Source organism: Oncorhynchus mykiss, chromosome 5 (assembly GCF_013265735.2).
Source record: "Oncorhynchus mykiss isolate Arlee chromosome 5, USDA_OmykA_1.1, whole genome shotgun sequence".
Taxonomy (NCBI): domain Eukaryota; kingdom Metazoa; phylum Chordata; class Actinopteri; order Salmoniformes; family Salmonidae; genus Oncorhynchus; species Oncorhynchus mykiss.
This window is the reverse complement of record NC_048569.1, coordinates 50,133,560-50,150,619: the sequence shown is the minus strand read 5'-3', so window position 1 is coordinate 50,150,619 and position 17,060 is coordinate 50,133,560. Positions and strand designations below refer to the sequence as shown.

Genomic DNA, 17,060 nt, shown 5'->3' with positions numbered 1-17,060 from the left:
TTTTGGAATGGTGTTTGATACACTTTCCCCCACAATATGGTAATGCTGAGTGGGTAATCATTCCACACAAACTCTGTTGCATCTAACAAGTTAGGTCTTGATTTCTTTGGAACTCATTGTCCAACCTCATTTCATCGCGGTGGGCGGTTGGCATTTTTATATAGTCTCATGTGTCTGCCAATGTCACACTTCAACAGTTATGAAATACATAATTTCTCATTTTCAATCAGTTGGGTACTGTTTTGGATTCAAACCAATCCTAGTGGCACATAGTATAACAATAATGTAATCTATATTATTCTCATTAATTTAAGCCACAATGACCAGTATGTGTATCATTTAATTAATCATGTAGTGCTCCTCAAGCCGCAGGTACGGGTAAAAAAAAGAAATTGGCAAGTTACAGGAGGGAGGGAAGACCAATATGCAGGTGGTCATGACATCACCAGTGGCTGGCTATAAAGTCGGGAGTACTAATTCACAGTTAGAGTAGCACTTGGGAAGCTTGGAGTAAGGACAGACAGAGAGACATAGAGTACCAACTGGTTACCAACCGATATCATTTAGCCTGCACAGAGGAATCCTTTACAAAACTTGTCAGAATGAACATCTCGCATTTGGTGGCTTGTGGACTTATGATCATTCTGCTTTCAGTGAGGACAGGGGCGAAGCCTCTGACACCGGCGCAACAGAAGGTGAGGTCACTTCATTGATGTGCACTCTGCAATTTGTAAGCGGAATGCGTGAACATGAACAATGAATGCAAGTGTATAGGCTACTTGCAATGTATATCTTGGCATGCAGGCTATAATGGCTTTACTTCATCATAAACTATAGACTACTGTTCCTTTTTTAACGCGGGGGCTTTAATATTCATAATATTGTTAAATGTATTAGTATTAAGTAAGGACTATTGCATTTCAATTACACTGCTCATGTTTATGGGTTTTGTATTTATTTTACCTTTATTGTATGCTTCTCAACGTATGCATAGGCTATTACTAGAAGGAAAGGCTTGTTTATCAGGGAGATAATATGGAGTGATATGCTACTCTGTTTTACACAAATCTAAAGACTACTTTCTTCCAAGCATCATTTTGATATTCATGCTGGTACCCAAGCGCGCCTTGAGAAGCACTCGCCTGGACATCGGATATGAGGAGACGGGGCCTTTACGTATAACCAAATGAGCTTTTGCGGTTCTTAAAAGTAATATCGATGTATAAGGCATACATTTCATTGTACTGCGTATTTTAAACCAGAAAACGTATTTTCTCAAAAGTTTGGTCATGTGAGCGCGAGGAACTGAATATTCTTTGCACGAATAGTCCTAACACTATGTAGCAGTGAGTAATTAATATCCCACTGCACGCGCACCTGTCTTTCCGCTGCATTCATGAAACCCCAGGAGAAGGAGACTTATTTCTGACCAGTGTTCATCGCCTTATTCAACCAATGTACACACCGTTTCACATGCGTTAAAGTGCAAATGTAGCCTATGATAACACCCAAATTGAGGATTTGGTTTTGAAGGATGGGACAATTAATTGCAGCATTTAATAGGATTTCTATTCAGTAGCTAGTAGCTACACATTTAACAGTGAAGGCTGCTGAGAGGAGGACGGCTGATAGTAATGGCTGGATCGGAGCAAATGGAATGGCCTCAAACACATTTGATGCATTTGATAACATTCCACTAATTCCGCTTCAGCCATTATCACGAGCCTGTCCTCCCCAATTAAGGTGCAACCAACCTCCTGTGCCACACAACAAGTTCTGACCTGTCTTTTGGTGTCTCCAGACGCGAATCAAGTGTAGGCAGCACTAACATTATACTAGATGTAGCATAATTGCGTAAAGTTTGATATGGAATAAACATAATTACTTTCATAGGACCAGTTGAAAACGAAACTGTTGTGAAAACTGCAAGAGAGTGAGTTTACTGCTTGCCAAAGTAGGCAATTGATTTCCCGAATGCACAGATGTATTGCCATTTATCAGAAAAATTCCCAGATGAGCTATCTGCTGACAGGTGCTTACCCAAGTCGTTTCAATTAAGAATGTAGTATCTAAAGCGGGTGTCTTGTTTCTGTGTCCCAGTCTCTTAAAAGTTTGTTGGGGGAGGAGCTGTCGGAGTTCCTGGCATCTGAAGAGAGAGAGCGGAGGATGGAAAACTTGCGCTCCAGGGTACGATTGCTGCGAGACCTGCGCATGGAAACTCGCGCCAAGGGCATGTGGGCGCGCTTGCTGAACGACCAGCCCAGTGCACGGAGACACAAACCTAACACCAAGAAAGGGGCCGCGGCCCGGAGTGGCTGCTTCGGACACAAAATGGACAGGATAGGCACTATTAGCGGCATGGGCTGTTAGAGATGGCGCATCGAGACGTATCGGTAAGTAAACCTAACCTCCCCCGGTATATCATTTTCTCTATGCGTAATTGCACATCCTGGGATTAAATGAAGAACGTCTATCAACACTACCTTATGATGGGAGACAAAAAGGCGACCATGGGAAAACAACCTAATTTAAGAACAGTTCCATAGGCATTTGCTACAAAATCCCCAATGTAGGCTAACTCAGATGAGTAACTCAGTGCATATTTCAGATGAGACACCCATAGACTATAGACTAAAAGAGTAGTGTAGAACAGTTTGCACTAGTCTAAATGTGACCTTCTGCCTTGATTTGGTTTTATGTAGCAACATTTGAAATAGTGTTTTTTACATTGGATAAAAATAGCTACTCAGAGCTCAAATTGTATATCATACACTTCCATTGAGGAAAAATGGGAAAGTAATTCTACTTTGAAAGTTTATACATTTTTAACCCCACTTTTGATAAAATGGCCCATGAATATTTTGGTACCCCTACTGGAGAGCTCTTCTATGTCTACACCCATTCAGCATCATTCACACTCTCTAAAGCCTTAGCCCCACCCATCACTTTAAGGATTCACACTTGGGGCCATGTGGTAAACACATACTATGTCAAATAAAATAAAGTTGATTTGTCATATGCACAGGATACAGAAGGTGTAAACAGTACAGTGAAGTGGTTACTTGCATAGTAGCAATATCAAAAACAGAAAGTGTCCAGGTAAAAATATTTTATAAATATTGTATCATTATTAGATGACAGTTAACCATCATACTAGTCTAAATTGATTGGTCATGTGAAGGAAATGCTATAACTACCCCCAGGCCACATCTAGCTACTGTTGTCTGGACATGTTCATGAAATACAATAGATGGCCATAATCACCCCCAGACTCTTACCGGTAAACATGGACGAATGCTTCACAGCAGACTGGAACCATTTAACTATGTTTTGTTTGTAGTTACATCTTTTTGGGGCCAGCATTTTGTCAAGTGACTCTGGTTCACACTGACCATGGCGTGTGCACAAAGTAAACCATCACTTTTTCCAATTGATCTGTCGAGAGCGCCTACTACATTCAGGCCATCAATGTTGTTGAGAAAAGTATTAAAACTTTTCTAGTTCTCGATGGCTAACATTATATCTTTCAAAAACAGCGCTGTAGAGAGGACTGTCAACACATACTGAACAGCTCACGTTATAGACAGAAGCATGCTAAATGGCAGACCAATCCAAACTCATCTCCCTACATATCCAGCCCATCCATTATCTCAGCCAATCGTGGCTAGCATGAAATATACTGTATTTTTCCTTGGCTAAACCAGTTAGGCTCGTAATTTAACAATTGTATTCTTATTTATGGACGGAATACACATTTGTTATTAAGGCACATGAAAGTTCACATGTTCCAGAAGGTATTTCTGAAAAATAAAAAATCTGATCAAAAAATACATGTTTATGTTCAAATGCCTCTGCTGTGAAGTAGTGACGTGCGACATACGCCTAGTTTCCTGAAACGAGTCACAAATGTCCATGTGATGAGGTGAGGGGTTGTGAGCCTGTTAGTGGCCAAAGGTCAATCTGATCTGAGAGGTCAGTGGGGTCACTATGAAACATGTTGCAACTGACCAACAGTGATTGAAACAATGTTAGGGTTACCTCAACCTTCAGTGAAGTGGAAATCCTATAGCCTAATCCTTTTGGTTTAGGCCTACTGACTACTACAAGCAAATCTTATTGAGACTGCATTTAAAAGAAGGATATAAATTAACTTACAAATGCATCTGCTTCTTGATTGAAGTCATGAATCAATTCCCAAGCAGTCGTGTCCATCTATATGCACTCTGCTTATGCATTTATGTGGGACAGTGTGAGAGCAGTTTAGGGAAGAACAGCGTGTCCCATTGATGCTCTATCATAACATTATGCTGACTGCGTTCTCAGGACAAAACCCCATAGAATGTGATCAGGAAGCCCCTCTTGAATTGTTTGAAGTTCGTGGGAAGTAATCCAAATGAATTGGCCATACTCATTGCAGTACATCACCATAAGTAATCATAGGTGTTGGCTGAAGTCAATGGGACGGATGTGAAGACAATGAGGACATGTAGATGTCAGTGTTAGGCCATAGGCCATTGATAAAGTATAATGCATTGTGTGTACGTGATGAAGTCACTGGCCAGTCTCTATGTGTGTGAGGGAGAGAAAGAGAAATAGAGTGAAAGCAGGTTCCTCTCTTTGTAGATGGATGGACACACACACACACACACATGGCACCCTAAGGGCCTATGTTCAAGGAAACCCTTTTTGCTAACAGTGAAATCCTGATGGGGGAGGGGCTGTTGTGGCACCTTCCTTTGTCCTGACTCATATACTGTTCATATGTGACTAAGTGTGTGTGTTTCTTGGGCAGACACCTCTCTTCCTCCCTTTCCCAACTTTAAAGTGAGAAGTGGGTGAGGAGGACAGGAGGAGAGGAGTATTAGGCGGTCAATTCAGTATTGTGTAAGAGGCAAAGGGCGGACTTCATGTGCTTGTTTGGAGTGAGTAGACAAGAGTGGTGCAGTAAGACTTCGGTTAGAAAGCTTGTTTTAGTGAGGGTGACACGGATCCCCTTTATTTTGTGGTAACATGTCCATATCTACATCCAGTTTTCTTTTAACAGAACCATCCATCCAGAGTTTTCACTTGACAAAGACATCTAACCATGTTTTTTCCTTCTCCCCTCTCTGCACAGCATTCAGACGATGGGTTCAACAACATGGATTCAGTTGGTCCTCGCCTGAGGTAAATACCTAAAAAGTGATGGATTTTCGGTATAAAAAGCCACCATGACCAGCATTTTCGAGGACTGAGACAACAATGATAAAACCAACCCATATGTATAACATTGGTATAAAACCTAGAAACCGAAAAGCTGTATATTGTTGCTGCTGCTGTAAATTCATGTACTTTCATTCCTGCATAAATGTATTTATGTTTTAAAAACTATTTATATGTTTATAAAATAGATATTTATAAATATTCATTTTATTTATGTAACATTTTGAAATGGATGCAAACTGCAGGTAAATTCTGTTTGTAACCTTTTTTGTCTTAAATAGTGAATGTTTTCAAAATGATAAAAAAATAAATTCCAGGCACTAACGAGTCTCCTCCCAGTTTTTGTATATGGAGAAAACATATCGTTTCTGGTGAAAATAAACTATGGAATGGGGGTGAGACTGAGGCTTTATTCAGTGATAGTGCGCCACTTATGTAGGCCAACAATTCTCTCCATTGAGTGGTCCCACTGGGCACCAACTGGTTAAATCAACGTAATTTGTCAACACATTGTGATGTGGAATATATGTGGAAAATACATTGGATTTGAAAAAAGTAATCATTGAAAACTGTTGTTTTGTGAAATTTCAACATCACCTTAACCGATTTTCAACATTGACAAACCTTGTATAAAATATGTTGAATTTGTTCCTCTGAAACAACGTAAGATCTTAAACTTAATATGCACTATAAGAAAAATCTTTAGGCTAGAAAGTTCATCTATCTACAGCTACCCTTTTGGGCTCCCATTGAGAGTTTTAACCAAGCCCAGCGCTGCTTAGCTTTGATATTTGTCACTGTCTATTACCAATGTGCTATCGTGAGAATGATTGTTGAGGAATATCCACTTAATAGTTTCACTGTTGCAATTAAAGACAAAAATAAAAAATTCCAAGGGGTAGGTTTAACAATTCCAAAGGGTAGGTTTAATATCATCAATGATGATATTTAGGTCTATATAGTATTTGGGAAGCCATAAACAGCTATTGTTTCAATTCAGCCCATGATTAAACAAAAATTAGACAGTACATATAGGGCTAGCGTTAGAGCTTTGGTTGATTTCAAAATTGAATTTACAAGTTAATTCTCCATCTCAATCAAAAATATGAGTTAACGACTAAGGGGAGATATTACATTTTTGGGATGAAAAATGTTCACGTTTTAAAGAAGATATTTTGTCACGAAAAGATGCTCGACTATGCATATAATTGACAACTTTGGATAGAAAACACTGACGTTTCCAAAACTGCAAAGATATTGTCTGTGAGTGCAACAGAACTGATGTTACAGGCGAAACCCAGATAAAAATCCAATCAGGAAGTGACGCATTTTTTGAAACCGCCTCATGCCAATGACTCCTTATATGGCTGTGAATGAGCTACGTATGAGCTTACATTTTCTACGTATTCCCCAAGGTGTCTACAGCATTGTGTCGTCTTTTTACGCATTTATGTTGAAGAATAGCCGTAAGGGACCATATTTAGCAAATGGTCACAAATCTTGCGTAAAATACTGAGGTAGCCATTTTGCCAATCGCTTCTTATGAGAAACCAATTGCCTCGACGGATACATTATCGAATATATATGTTAAAAACACCTTGAGGATTGATCCTAAACAACGTTTGCTGTGTTTCTGTGGATTATTATGGAGCTAATTTGGAAAAAAGTTTGGCGTTATAGTGATAGCAATTTCCGGTCGATTTCTCAGCCAAGCATGATGAACAAACGGGAGCTATTTCGCCTACAAAAATAATATTTTTGGAAAAAAGGAACATTTGCTATCTAACTGGGAGTCTCCTGAGTGAAAACATCCAAAGTTCTTCAAAGGTAAATTATTTAATTTGATTGCTTTTCTTATTTTCGTGAAAATGTTGCCTGCTGCCAGCAGAGCCTAGCATAGCATTATGCCATGATAAACTTACACAAATGCTTGTCTAGCGTTGGCTGTAACGCATATTTTGAAAATCTGAGATGACACTGTGATTAACAAAAGGCTAAGCTTGTGTTTCAATATATTTCATTTACGATTTTCATGAATAGGAAAAGTTTCTAGGGGTATTTATGTCCGCTGCGTTATGCTAATTCGTTTGAGGCTATGATTACGCTCCCGGATCCGGGATTGCTAGTCGCAAAAGGTTTTAACTTAAAGAATAGGACTAGATCAAAGTATTTAAAGTGCATTTAAAGTTTGATTTGATTTAAGATTAGTCATTAACTTAGATGATTGGTTGAAATGGAGATGTGAATCCAACATATCAATTATGAATTATTATTATTTGTAGACAAACTGGAATTAAAGCCACACTCAGTGGTAAAGATGGAACTATCCAAGCAGAAAATACATCTCCTTCAAATGTTGATGTTTGGTTGCGTTGGCAAGCAAACAATATTCAATATCACTTTTGCAGTACAGTAAATAGCCTATTAACTTGTCGACAAGTTAACAAATTATATGTTGGATTCACTTCTCCACCTCAACCAAAAATAAAAGTTGAAGAAGAGGATTAAGGCAGTGGGTCGGATGCAACTATCCAAGCAGTAGATCTCCTTTAAATGTTGATATTTGGTTGAGTTGTCAATCAAATACAACCAATCTCAATATTACCTTTTGTAATACAGAAAATAGCCTACAGTTAATGCTATCTTACAAACTAATGTAAACATTTTTATTCAACCTTAAAATTAGTAACATATCATGGGCACATTTTGAGGTTACGGTAACAATAAATGTAATCATAGAAAGCATGCATTTTCAAGATAGCATGCAAAGGTCACAGATTTTCGGGAATTTTCAGAAATGCTATAATAATCTTCAACGGCATTGATCACTTGCACCATGTACTTTAATTTAATCCCAACTGCAATCCAGGTAATTTGGTTATCCTATTAGATGAAGCAGTGCTAACACATTAAGTTGTTGTTTAAATAAACAAAATATCTGACATTAATTCGTATTTGAACTTTGTTGTGTTTTTTTAATGGTTTATACAACATTGATTTTCCATTGGAATTTGGTTGTGGTTTAGATGGTTGAAAGCATAGTGATAACACATTGGGAATTTAACAAACTTCTGGCTCTCTTTTTGAGTGGGTGAAAATAGGTTGTAATCTCGTTAATCAATGTATCAACCAAATATGACCAAATTCTCCACATTGAAATGACTTGTGCCCAGTGGGTGGGTTTTTGGTAACAGAATTTCAAGAATGCAATGTTTCTTAAATTTACCAATGCAAAATAAATTATCCTAAACTATATTTAAGTGTTAATATTACTTGGCTGGGGTCATTACTTCAACATGATTGTGTTTTGATGTATTGGAAATGTCTTTTAACTTTTTCTTGTAAACATTTAATAAGATACAAAATCTGTTTGACAAGAAATTAAAGCCTAATTTCACATATTTAGGATGGAAGATGCCTTCATTTCAAAATAAATATTGACTCTTAGCTTTCATTTCACACCTAATTTGACATGATTTTATGAACTTCACATTTTGGTGCTTTGACATGGAAATGACCCTTATCGAAGTTCCACCGGCAACTAGTGAAAGGAATTTATTTTACACCAGGGCCATCCAAATCAAGAAATAAGAAAGTAGCATCAAGTACTAGCGGATTGAAATCCTGCTGACCACGAAGATAACTAGGTAATCTGTTAACACTACATACAAATACAGTCAGTACATCATCAATTCTATATCTATTTTACAATTTGTTGTATGACAGTAAAGACACCCTAAGTTTGCTTCCTAAATGTTTTCAAGTAACTTTTGAATGCCATCCTTTTTTTACTGTGTCGAAGATAAAAAGAAGGCATCCTTTATAATGCAATGGATTTTCCTCCCTTTAACAGTTATGGCTTGGGATGTTCAATCCATCTAAGTTTATTTTTCAACCAACCTTTACTTTGGAATACTTCCTTAATTGTAGACTTGGAAGGCAATGGTGTCTTCTAAACTCCCATGGATAGTTGCAGGTGGAACTTTGGAATTTAGAAGATGCTCCATTATTAAATGAAATATAATTTTACACATTTTATTGGCCATGAAATCCAACAATGTTTATGGCGCCATCTTCTCTGATCTTCTCTCATTGATGGAGAAAGGTGGGTACCACCCCAAAGTGCACGTCATAAGCGCAACTCTAAAATTAAGCATGGCTTTGAATGACTCTTTCTCTTTGTCTCACCTGACAAGCATGGTTGTAAAATGTTTTTACAATAAAAAAAAATGCTTTCTAAAGAACTAATTTAGTTAGGTCCCTCCCTGTTTCATTCCGTTTGCTTCCATTCTATTTAGCTTTATCTTTGTTTTGGTTCCTAGTGAATACACCCCTGGTTTTGCTAATTCAGCCGATTTGCGGTGGCGGTGGCAGTTATACTACCTGTTTTCAGCAAACCACTTTTTATATTTCAGTAAGCCTCTCCCCTATGCCAAAAAATCTCACCAAAAGTCCTTATTTTTCTATTTTAGTGTACTTCATAATTCATTTGATAGGCTTGTGTTGGGAACCCTCTGCATTTCAAATCTTCCCTTTGCTCCTGTAAAAACTAAGAGGTAGCATACTGCAGCTACTGTAGTCTTATCTGCTCACAAAGAGTAATGCTCAGATTGTAGCCTCATGTTCCAGGTGTCTAGGCTCTCCAGTCACATGGATGGTGAGCGAGTCTGATGTGCATCATAGAGATAAACTACAGTGTACATGAGTGGTGTTTATTTGCTCACTGCTGCCCTCCTGTGTTTAAACATCACAATGCTGAACACTTGACTTAAATACCTCTGTACAAGGAAACCGTCTATTGCGGATTGCAGGGTCGTGTTCATTAAGCTCCAAATGGAAGAGAACGAAATGAAATAGGAAGGAACTACCTGGACTTTTCCGATGAGAAATGCTAATTTTAATTTTCCATTGCATTGTGTGCCCTAATGGACACACCCCAGGTGATTGAAGATACCCTTGCTGTTGCTGTTCCAATTAACACACATATTCAAATGTTTTAGTGGCCATTTGATTTGTGCCTCATGGGTGGTTCCCCCTCTGCCTTAAATATAATTTTCCTCTCCGTACGTGACCTTCATGAAGATTAATGATGATGTCCAAGCACTCCACACTTTGCACACCATGTCATTTTAACATGGATAATTGGGTAATATTTGGTTAAGACGTTGATCAATGAGATCGTTGATCAAGGAGATTACAACCTACATTCATCCCACTCAAAAAGACAGCCAAAACTTAGTTGAATTTCCAAATCCTTGAGTTAATAAAGCTGCATACAAACATGGTATTTTTCTTGAGTAAGGCAGCTCCAAAATACAGGTTTTTCAGCCTAGCTCAGTGCTTTATGTGGTGGAGGGGCACCCAGCGAAAGCACAGAGCGTAGACGTTAGCAATCTCCTCTAGTTGCACCGTGTTTGGCTCAGTGTTCTGTCACTCATGGGGACACTACGTCATCACAGTGTATACAGAGAGAGCTAGGCAGTTCAAGCCACCTTGGGTGCTGACATAGATTTACAGTAGAAGTGCCCGTCCAAGACGGCTCACAGATAAAATGACGTCAAATCATGTTATCTCTACCATAGCTTAAATTGGAGTGATCATGTGAACGTCATACTTTCAAAATCTTAGCTAACAAGTTAGCTAGCTAGGCAAGCAGTCATCATGATGAATCATATAGACAATCTACTGGCAAATCCTTTTCAATCCTTGTCATGTGAAGAGAAATGACAGATACAATGTATTGTTGCTCATCCAGCATTGGACATAAATGTTACACATGTCGGAAATCGCAAATTCAACAATGAGTGGTTTGGAAGAAATCAGTGGCTAACTGCATCGCAAAGCAATCACTATTTTGCTTTCTTGCCTGGAGAGGAAAGGGTGTGTGGCCCTAGTCTGGGTTTAAGGATTTAAAAAATCTGTCTGAACGGGTCTAATTTGCAAGCTTAAAGGATAAACATTCACATGCAAGACCATAGGCCAGAAAATGGTTGAATACATTGGCCATGCTGTCAATCCAGCCTTACTTCATCCAAAGAATGCCAGAATTTGATGACAAAGTTTGATGACAAAGTTTGCCCACAACAAGGACCGCAGTGCCACCTTCCTGTTAAAGTGAGCACAGCACAACAACGGTGAGTCCAAAAATATATTTTGTATGCTGCTGCATAAATAATGTAAATGCCAGGGAGATACTTTCTTAGCTATAGTATACATGCGTATTACCAAGTGTATGTTGTGTAGTAAGCTGTTAGTAGCCCATGTGTCTCACGCTAAGAATCTGTTCCTTCTTCCTCTCAGGGGATTCACTGTGATTAACTGAGTGCCTCTTCAGAGCAAGGCATCTACTGTACATGGTCAGTTCCAATACCATATTTACTATGTGTGGAGATACTGAAGTTTTGAAGGTAAGGTGACTAAGCAACAGGAAATAAGATAACAGAGTAGCAGCAGCTTGTATATGAGTTGGTGTACATGTGTGTAGAGTCAGTATAAATGTACAGTATGTGCATTTTATGTGTGAGTGAGAAGATGATGTCGAGAGTGTGTGTGTGTGAGTATGTAGGGCCCTGTGAGTGTGCATAGAAATTAACAATAAACAGTCAATAAGGATGCAAGGTAGTCCGTGTAGGTATTTTGTTAGCTATTTATCCGTCTTATTGCTTGAGGATAGAAGCTGTTCAAACTTGATGCACTAATATCGCTTGCTATAAGGAAGCAGAGAGAATAGGTAGTGGTAGTGTTGTTTACATCATGCAGTGGCCATTTTAGCATGTAAATCTTGATGGGGCAAACTCAACCCCTTTTTTTTAGATGCATGCCAGCAAAGCCACTACACTACACAACACAACACTAAACAATACATTAATTGCACTATAACGGTGACAAATGGTGCCCACAAACTGTTCGGGCCTACATACTTGTAAAAGCTGTCCGGACAGTGGAGCATTCCTTTCAGCATCATGGAGGGCATCCTTACCACTGCTACACCTGGCTGTCAGGGCATTCTCATCTGGCAACAAAACAGTTAATTCAGCCTCATTTACTGCCTTTTTAAAAACCATAGTTGATATGGCTGACTTGCTTAAATACATACGGTTTCTAACGACTCCTTGTGGATTTTTGTAACTCGATAACAACTGCATTCTGGTTCAATAATGATAACGAATGCCGACATGAGTTTTGACTTGTGAACCACACAAAAATGATTACCAGTATGTTCAGTAAATTCCTCATATTTGTTATTTTATCATTAACACTTAGCTCTAAGTATAAGCAAGTGCAAGCAAACTTTCAAGTGCAAGCAAACTTTTTTTTTTTATACTTTCTGTATATTCGAAATGATATGAACACTGTGGACAATTTTCAGCAAGTTGCAACATTGAAATTCAGAAATAACCTCAATTCCAAAAACAAGGTCTAAATCATGTTTGATGCACTCAGGATGTAAAAAAAATATATGTTTAAACTAGATGATAGGAATACTGTGGGCACTTTTCAGCAAGTTAAAACATTGAAATACAGAAATAACCTCAATTCCAAAAACAAGGTCTAAATCATGTTTGATGCACTCAGGATGTAAAAAAAAAATATATGTTTAAACTAGATGATAGGAACACTGTGGGCACTTTTCAGCAAGTTAAAACATTGAAATACAGAAATAACCTCTATTCCAAAAACAAGTTCTAAATCATATTTGATGCACTCAGGATGTAAAACATTTTTTTTTTTCTGTTTATTCGAGATGATAGGAACACTGTGGACAAGTTGCAACATTGAAATACAGAAATAGCCTCTATTCCAAAAACAAGGTCTAAATAATGTTTGTTATGCACTCAGGATGTAAAAAAAAACTTGTTCTGTCTAAACTAGATGATAGGAACACTGTGGACAATTTTCAGAAAGTTAAAACATTGAAATTCAGAAATAACCTCTATTCCAAAAACAAGGTCTAAATCATGTTTTATGCACTCTGGATGTAAAACATTTTTTTTTCTGTTTATTCGAGATGATAGGAACACTGTGGACAAGTTGCAACATTGAAATACAGAAATAGCCTCTATTCCAAAAACAAGGTCTAAATAATGTTTGTTATGCACTCAGGATGTAAAAAAAACTTGTTCTGTCTAAACTAGATGATAGGAACACTGTGGACAATTTTCAGAAAGTTAAAACATTGAAATTCAGAAATAACCTCTATTCCAAAAACAAGGTCTAAATCATGTTTGATGCACTCTGGATGTAAAAAAAATAGTTATGTTTATTCGAGACGATCTGAACACTGTGGACAATTTTCAGCAAGTTGCAACATTGACATACAGAAATAACCACTTTTCCATAAACAAGGTCTAAATAATGTTTGATATGCACTCAGGATGTAAAAAAATAGTTATGTTTAAACTAGATGATAGGAAAACTGTGGACAATTTTCAGCAAATTGCAACATTGAAATAAAGAAATAACCACTTTTCCATAAACATGGTCTAAATCATGTTTGATGCACTCAGGGTGTAAAAAAAAACATGTTCTGTTTAAACTAGATGATATGAACACTGTGGACAATTTTCAGCAAGTTTTAACATTGAAATACAGAAATAACCACTTTTCCAAAAACAATATCTAAATCATGTTTGATGCACTCTGGATGTAAAAAAATTTTTCTGTTTATTCGAGATGATAAGAACACTGTGGACAATTTTCAACAAGTTGCAACATTGAAATACAGAAATTACCACTTTTCCAAAAACAATATCTAAATCATGTTTGATGCACTCATGATGTAAAAAAAAGTTGTTCTGTTTTAAACTAGATGATAGGAACACTGTGGACAATTTTCAGCAAGTTGCAACATTGAAATACAGAAATTACCACTTTTCCAAAAACAATATCTAAATCATGTTTGATGCACTCAGGATGTAAAAAAAATGTTTATGTTTATTCGAGATGATAGGAACACTGTGGATAATTTTCAGCAAGTTGCAACATTGAAATTCAGAAATAAACACTTTTCCATGAACAAGGTCTAAATCATGTTTGATGCACTCAGGGTGTAAAAAAAAAACATGTTCTGTTTATTCGAGATGATAGGAACACTGTGGGCAATTTTCAGCAAGTTGCAACATTGAAATACAGAAATTAACACTCTTCCATGTAATAGGTCTAAATCATGTTTGATGCACTCTAGATGTAAAAAAAAAAAAATATGTTTAAACTAGATGATAGGAACACTGTGGGCAATTTTCAGCAAGTTGCAACAATGAAATTCAGAAATAAACACTTTTCCATGAACAAGGTCTAAATCATGTTTGATGCACTCAGGATGTAAAACATTTTTTTTCTGTTTATTCGAGATGATAGGAACACTGTGGACAATTTTCAGCAAGTTGAAACATTGAAATACAGAAATAAACACTTTTCCATGAACAAGGTCTAAATCATGTTTGATGCACTCATGATGTAAAAAATAGTTGATCTGTATTAAACTAGATGATTTTAACACTGTGGTCAATTTTCAGCAAGTTGCAACATTGAAATACAGAAATAACCACTTTTCCATAAACAAGGTCTAAATTATATTTGATATGCACTCAGGATGTAAAAAAAACTTGTTCTGTTTAAACTAGAGAATAGGAACACTGTGGACAATTTTCAGCAAGTTGAAACATTGAAATACAGAAATAAACACTTTTCCATGAACAAGGTCTAAATTATGTTTGATATGCACTCAGGATGTAAAAAAAAGTTGTTCTGTTTTAAACTAGATGATAGGAACACTGTGGGCAATTTTCAGCAAGTTAAAACATTGAAATTCCGAAAAAAAACTATATTCCATAAACAAGGTCTAAATTATGTTTGATATGCACTCAGGATGTAAAAAAAACTTGTTCTGTTTAAACTAGAGAATAGGAACACTGTGGACAATTTTCAGCAAGTTGCAACATTGAAATACAGCAATAACCACTTTTCCAAAAACAAGGTCTAAATCATGTTTGATGCACTCTGGACGTAAAAAAAATGTTTATGTTTATTCGAGATGATAGGAACACTGTGGATAATTTTCAGCAAGTTGCAACATTGAAATACAGCAATAACCACTTTTCCAAAAACAAGGTCTAAATCATGTTTGATGCACTCTGGATGTCCAATTTTTGCTGTTCTGTCTATTTGAGATGGAATGAACATTGTGGACAGTTTTCAGCAAGTTGCAACATTGAAATACAGAAACAACTTTTTTCCATAAACAAGCTCTAAATCATGTTTCATGCACTCTGGATGTCCAATTTTTGCTGTTCTGTCTATTTGAGATGGAATGAACATTGTGGACATTGAAATACAGCAATAACCACTTTTCCAAAAACAAGGTCTAAATCATGTTTGATGCACTCTGGACGTCCAATTTTTGCTGTGCTGTCTATTTGAGATGTAAGGGACACGTCTAATACACTTTTGAAGGTGGTACTGAAAATGAGCTAATGCTAACGCCATACAATGCAGTCCGGTTATCACGTAAGCGTCTGTCAGACTTCTGGTGATCTCAACTGGAGTACCCCCATTGTCTTGAATGCACTGAAGTCGTTAGTTGATTTGAACACAGCATCAGAGTGTAAACTATGGTACCTCAGGGTTGCCAGATCAGACCCCCCTTTCCAGGGGTATTTAGGTTAGAAAAACTGTCTGCCCCCTCCATTTATTGTTGATAAATGCCCCATCTTAGTTCCTGCATCATCCTCTCCACAATACCTTCCCCAAGGACTTAACCCCCCCCAAAAATGGATTGTGCTATTTCTTGCAACTCTGTTTAGCTTTTGTGCTACGGTTGTATTTGGGGAGGTGACAACAATTGGCTTTTTGATTAGTTAACTGTAAACTACTTGTCATGTGTACGCCGTAACAAGTACAACGATTTGTCACATGCAGAAGTGGCCAAACTAAGTTACGATCTCAAGCAACGGGCTCAGTGAACGGCATGCCATATTTTCTAAACTAGATTTACATGGCTCCCTTGTACCGCATCACATTGTAAAACAAGTCAACCTGTTATTTCGACTAGAAGATAACATTAACATGTATATATTTTACAAGCAAAGGTGGAATAAAGTTGTGAAGACCTTGATTTCTCTTCAGTACAAGACATTGTTTAGCTGCTTTTCAGACAACGCGCTTTAGAGTAGTTTGTTGCAGCATACGTTCCATTCCAATGGTACGCTGCAGGGACCACTCAGTGATAACAAGCATGTGATCGTACGCGCCAGAATCTCCCATAAGTGTTAAATTGGGTGGAGATCTGGTGACAGACCGCACACGGCTCACATCATTTTTAAGCATTGTGACCACTCAGGACCTATGGATGGGGCATAGCCACAGTAGCCAAAGTAAATGGCCTGCCAAGCATGATAGGTTGCTAATTACTCAGGAACCACACCTGTGGAATAACACTGCGCCCAAAAACAACATGTTACCCATTAATGATGAGATTCCACCAGGGTCGGGAGTCGCGGTCCTCGTTGAGGGTGGCCCAGCAGTGGTCAAGCACCAGCGCTACCTTGGGGTCAGAGGACGTGGTCAGCTCCACCTCAAAGTGCAGAGGCTGTCTCAGGTACTTCACCACTGGATAGTCCTCCTGGTGGAACGTGTTATACGAGGCGTCTGGAACAAAGAACAAAAGACAACCGGGGGTCGTGTTCAGTGGGCACCATCTGAACTTGTCCATTAAGAAAGGCTCGTTTATCATATCCTGTTGTGCCCCGATGAACACAAGCCATTTATAGCCAACACTACCCCCCCAAATCAGCTCCTCACCGTTACTCCATAGCCACACCTGTAGATCTCAGAACGCAAGAGTAATATATCATAAGGAT

General features: G+C 37.9%; 1 protein-coding gene across 1 annotated transcript; it reads left to right on the top strand.

The window, feature by feature from the left end:
- Window positions 1–367: 367 nt before the first annotated feature.
- LOC110522869 (C-type natriuretic peptide 4) lies at window positions 368–5,642 on the top strand. The gene is made up of 3 exons (XM_021601323.2): window positions 368–695; window positions 2,101–2,393; window positions 5,117–5,642. Exons 1-2 carry the CDS (start codon window positions 603–605, stop codon window positions 2,368–2,370), a joined length of 363 nt encoding a protein of 120 aa, XP_021456998.1. The 5' UTR covers window positions 368–602; the 3' UTR covers window positions 2,371–2,393; window positions 5,117–5,642.
- The last annotated feature ends 11,418 nt before the right edge of the window (window positions 5,643–17,060 follow it).

What these genes read in the sequence shown, in the direction of transcription:
- LOC110522869 (XM_021601323.2), top strand. Translation starts at nt 603, where the DNA reads ATGAACATCTCGCATTTGGTGGCTTGTGGACTTATGATCATTCTGCTT. An exon ending in TGACACCGGCGCAACAGAAG is followed by an intron (nt 696 to 2,100) that starts GTGAGGTCACTT and finishes TCTGTGTCCCAG; the next exon opens with TCTCTTAAAAGTTTGTTGGG.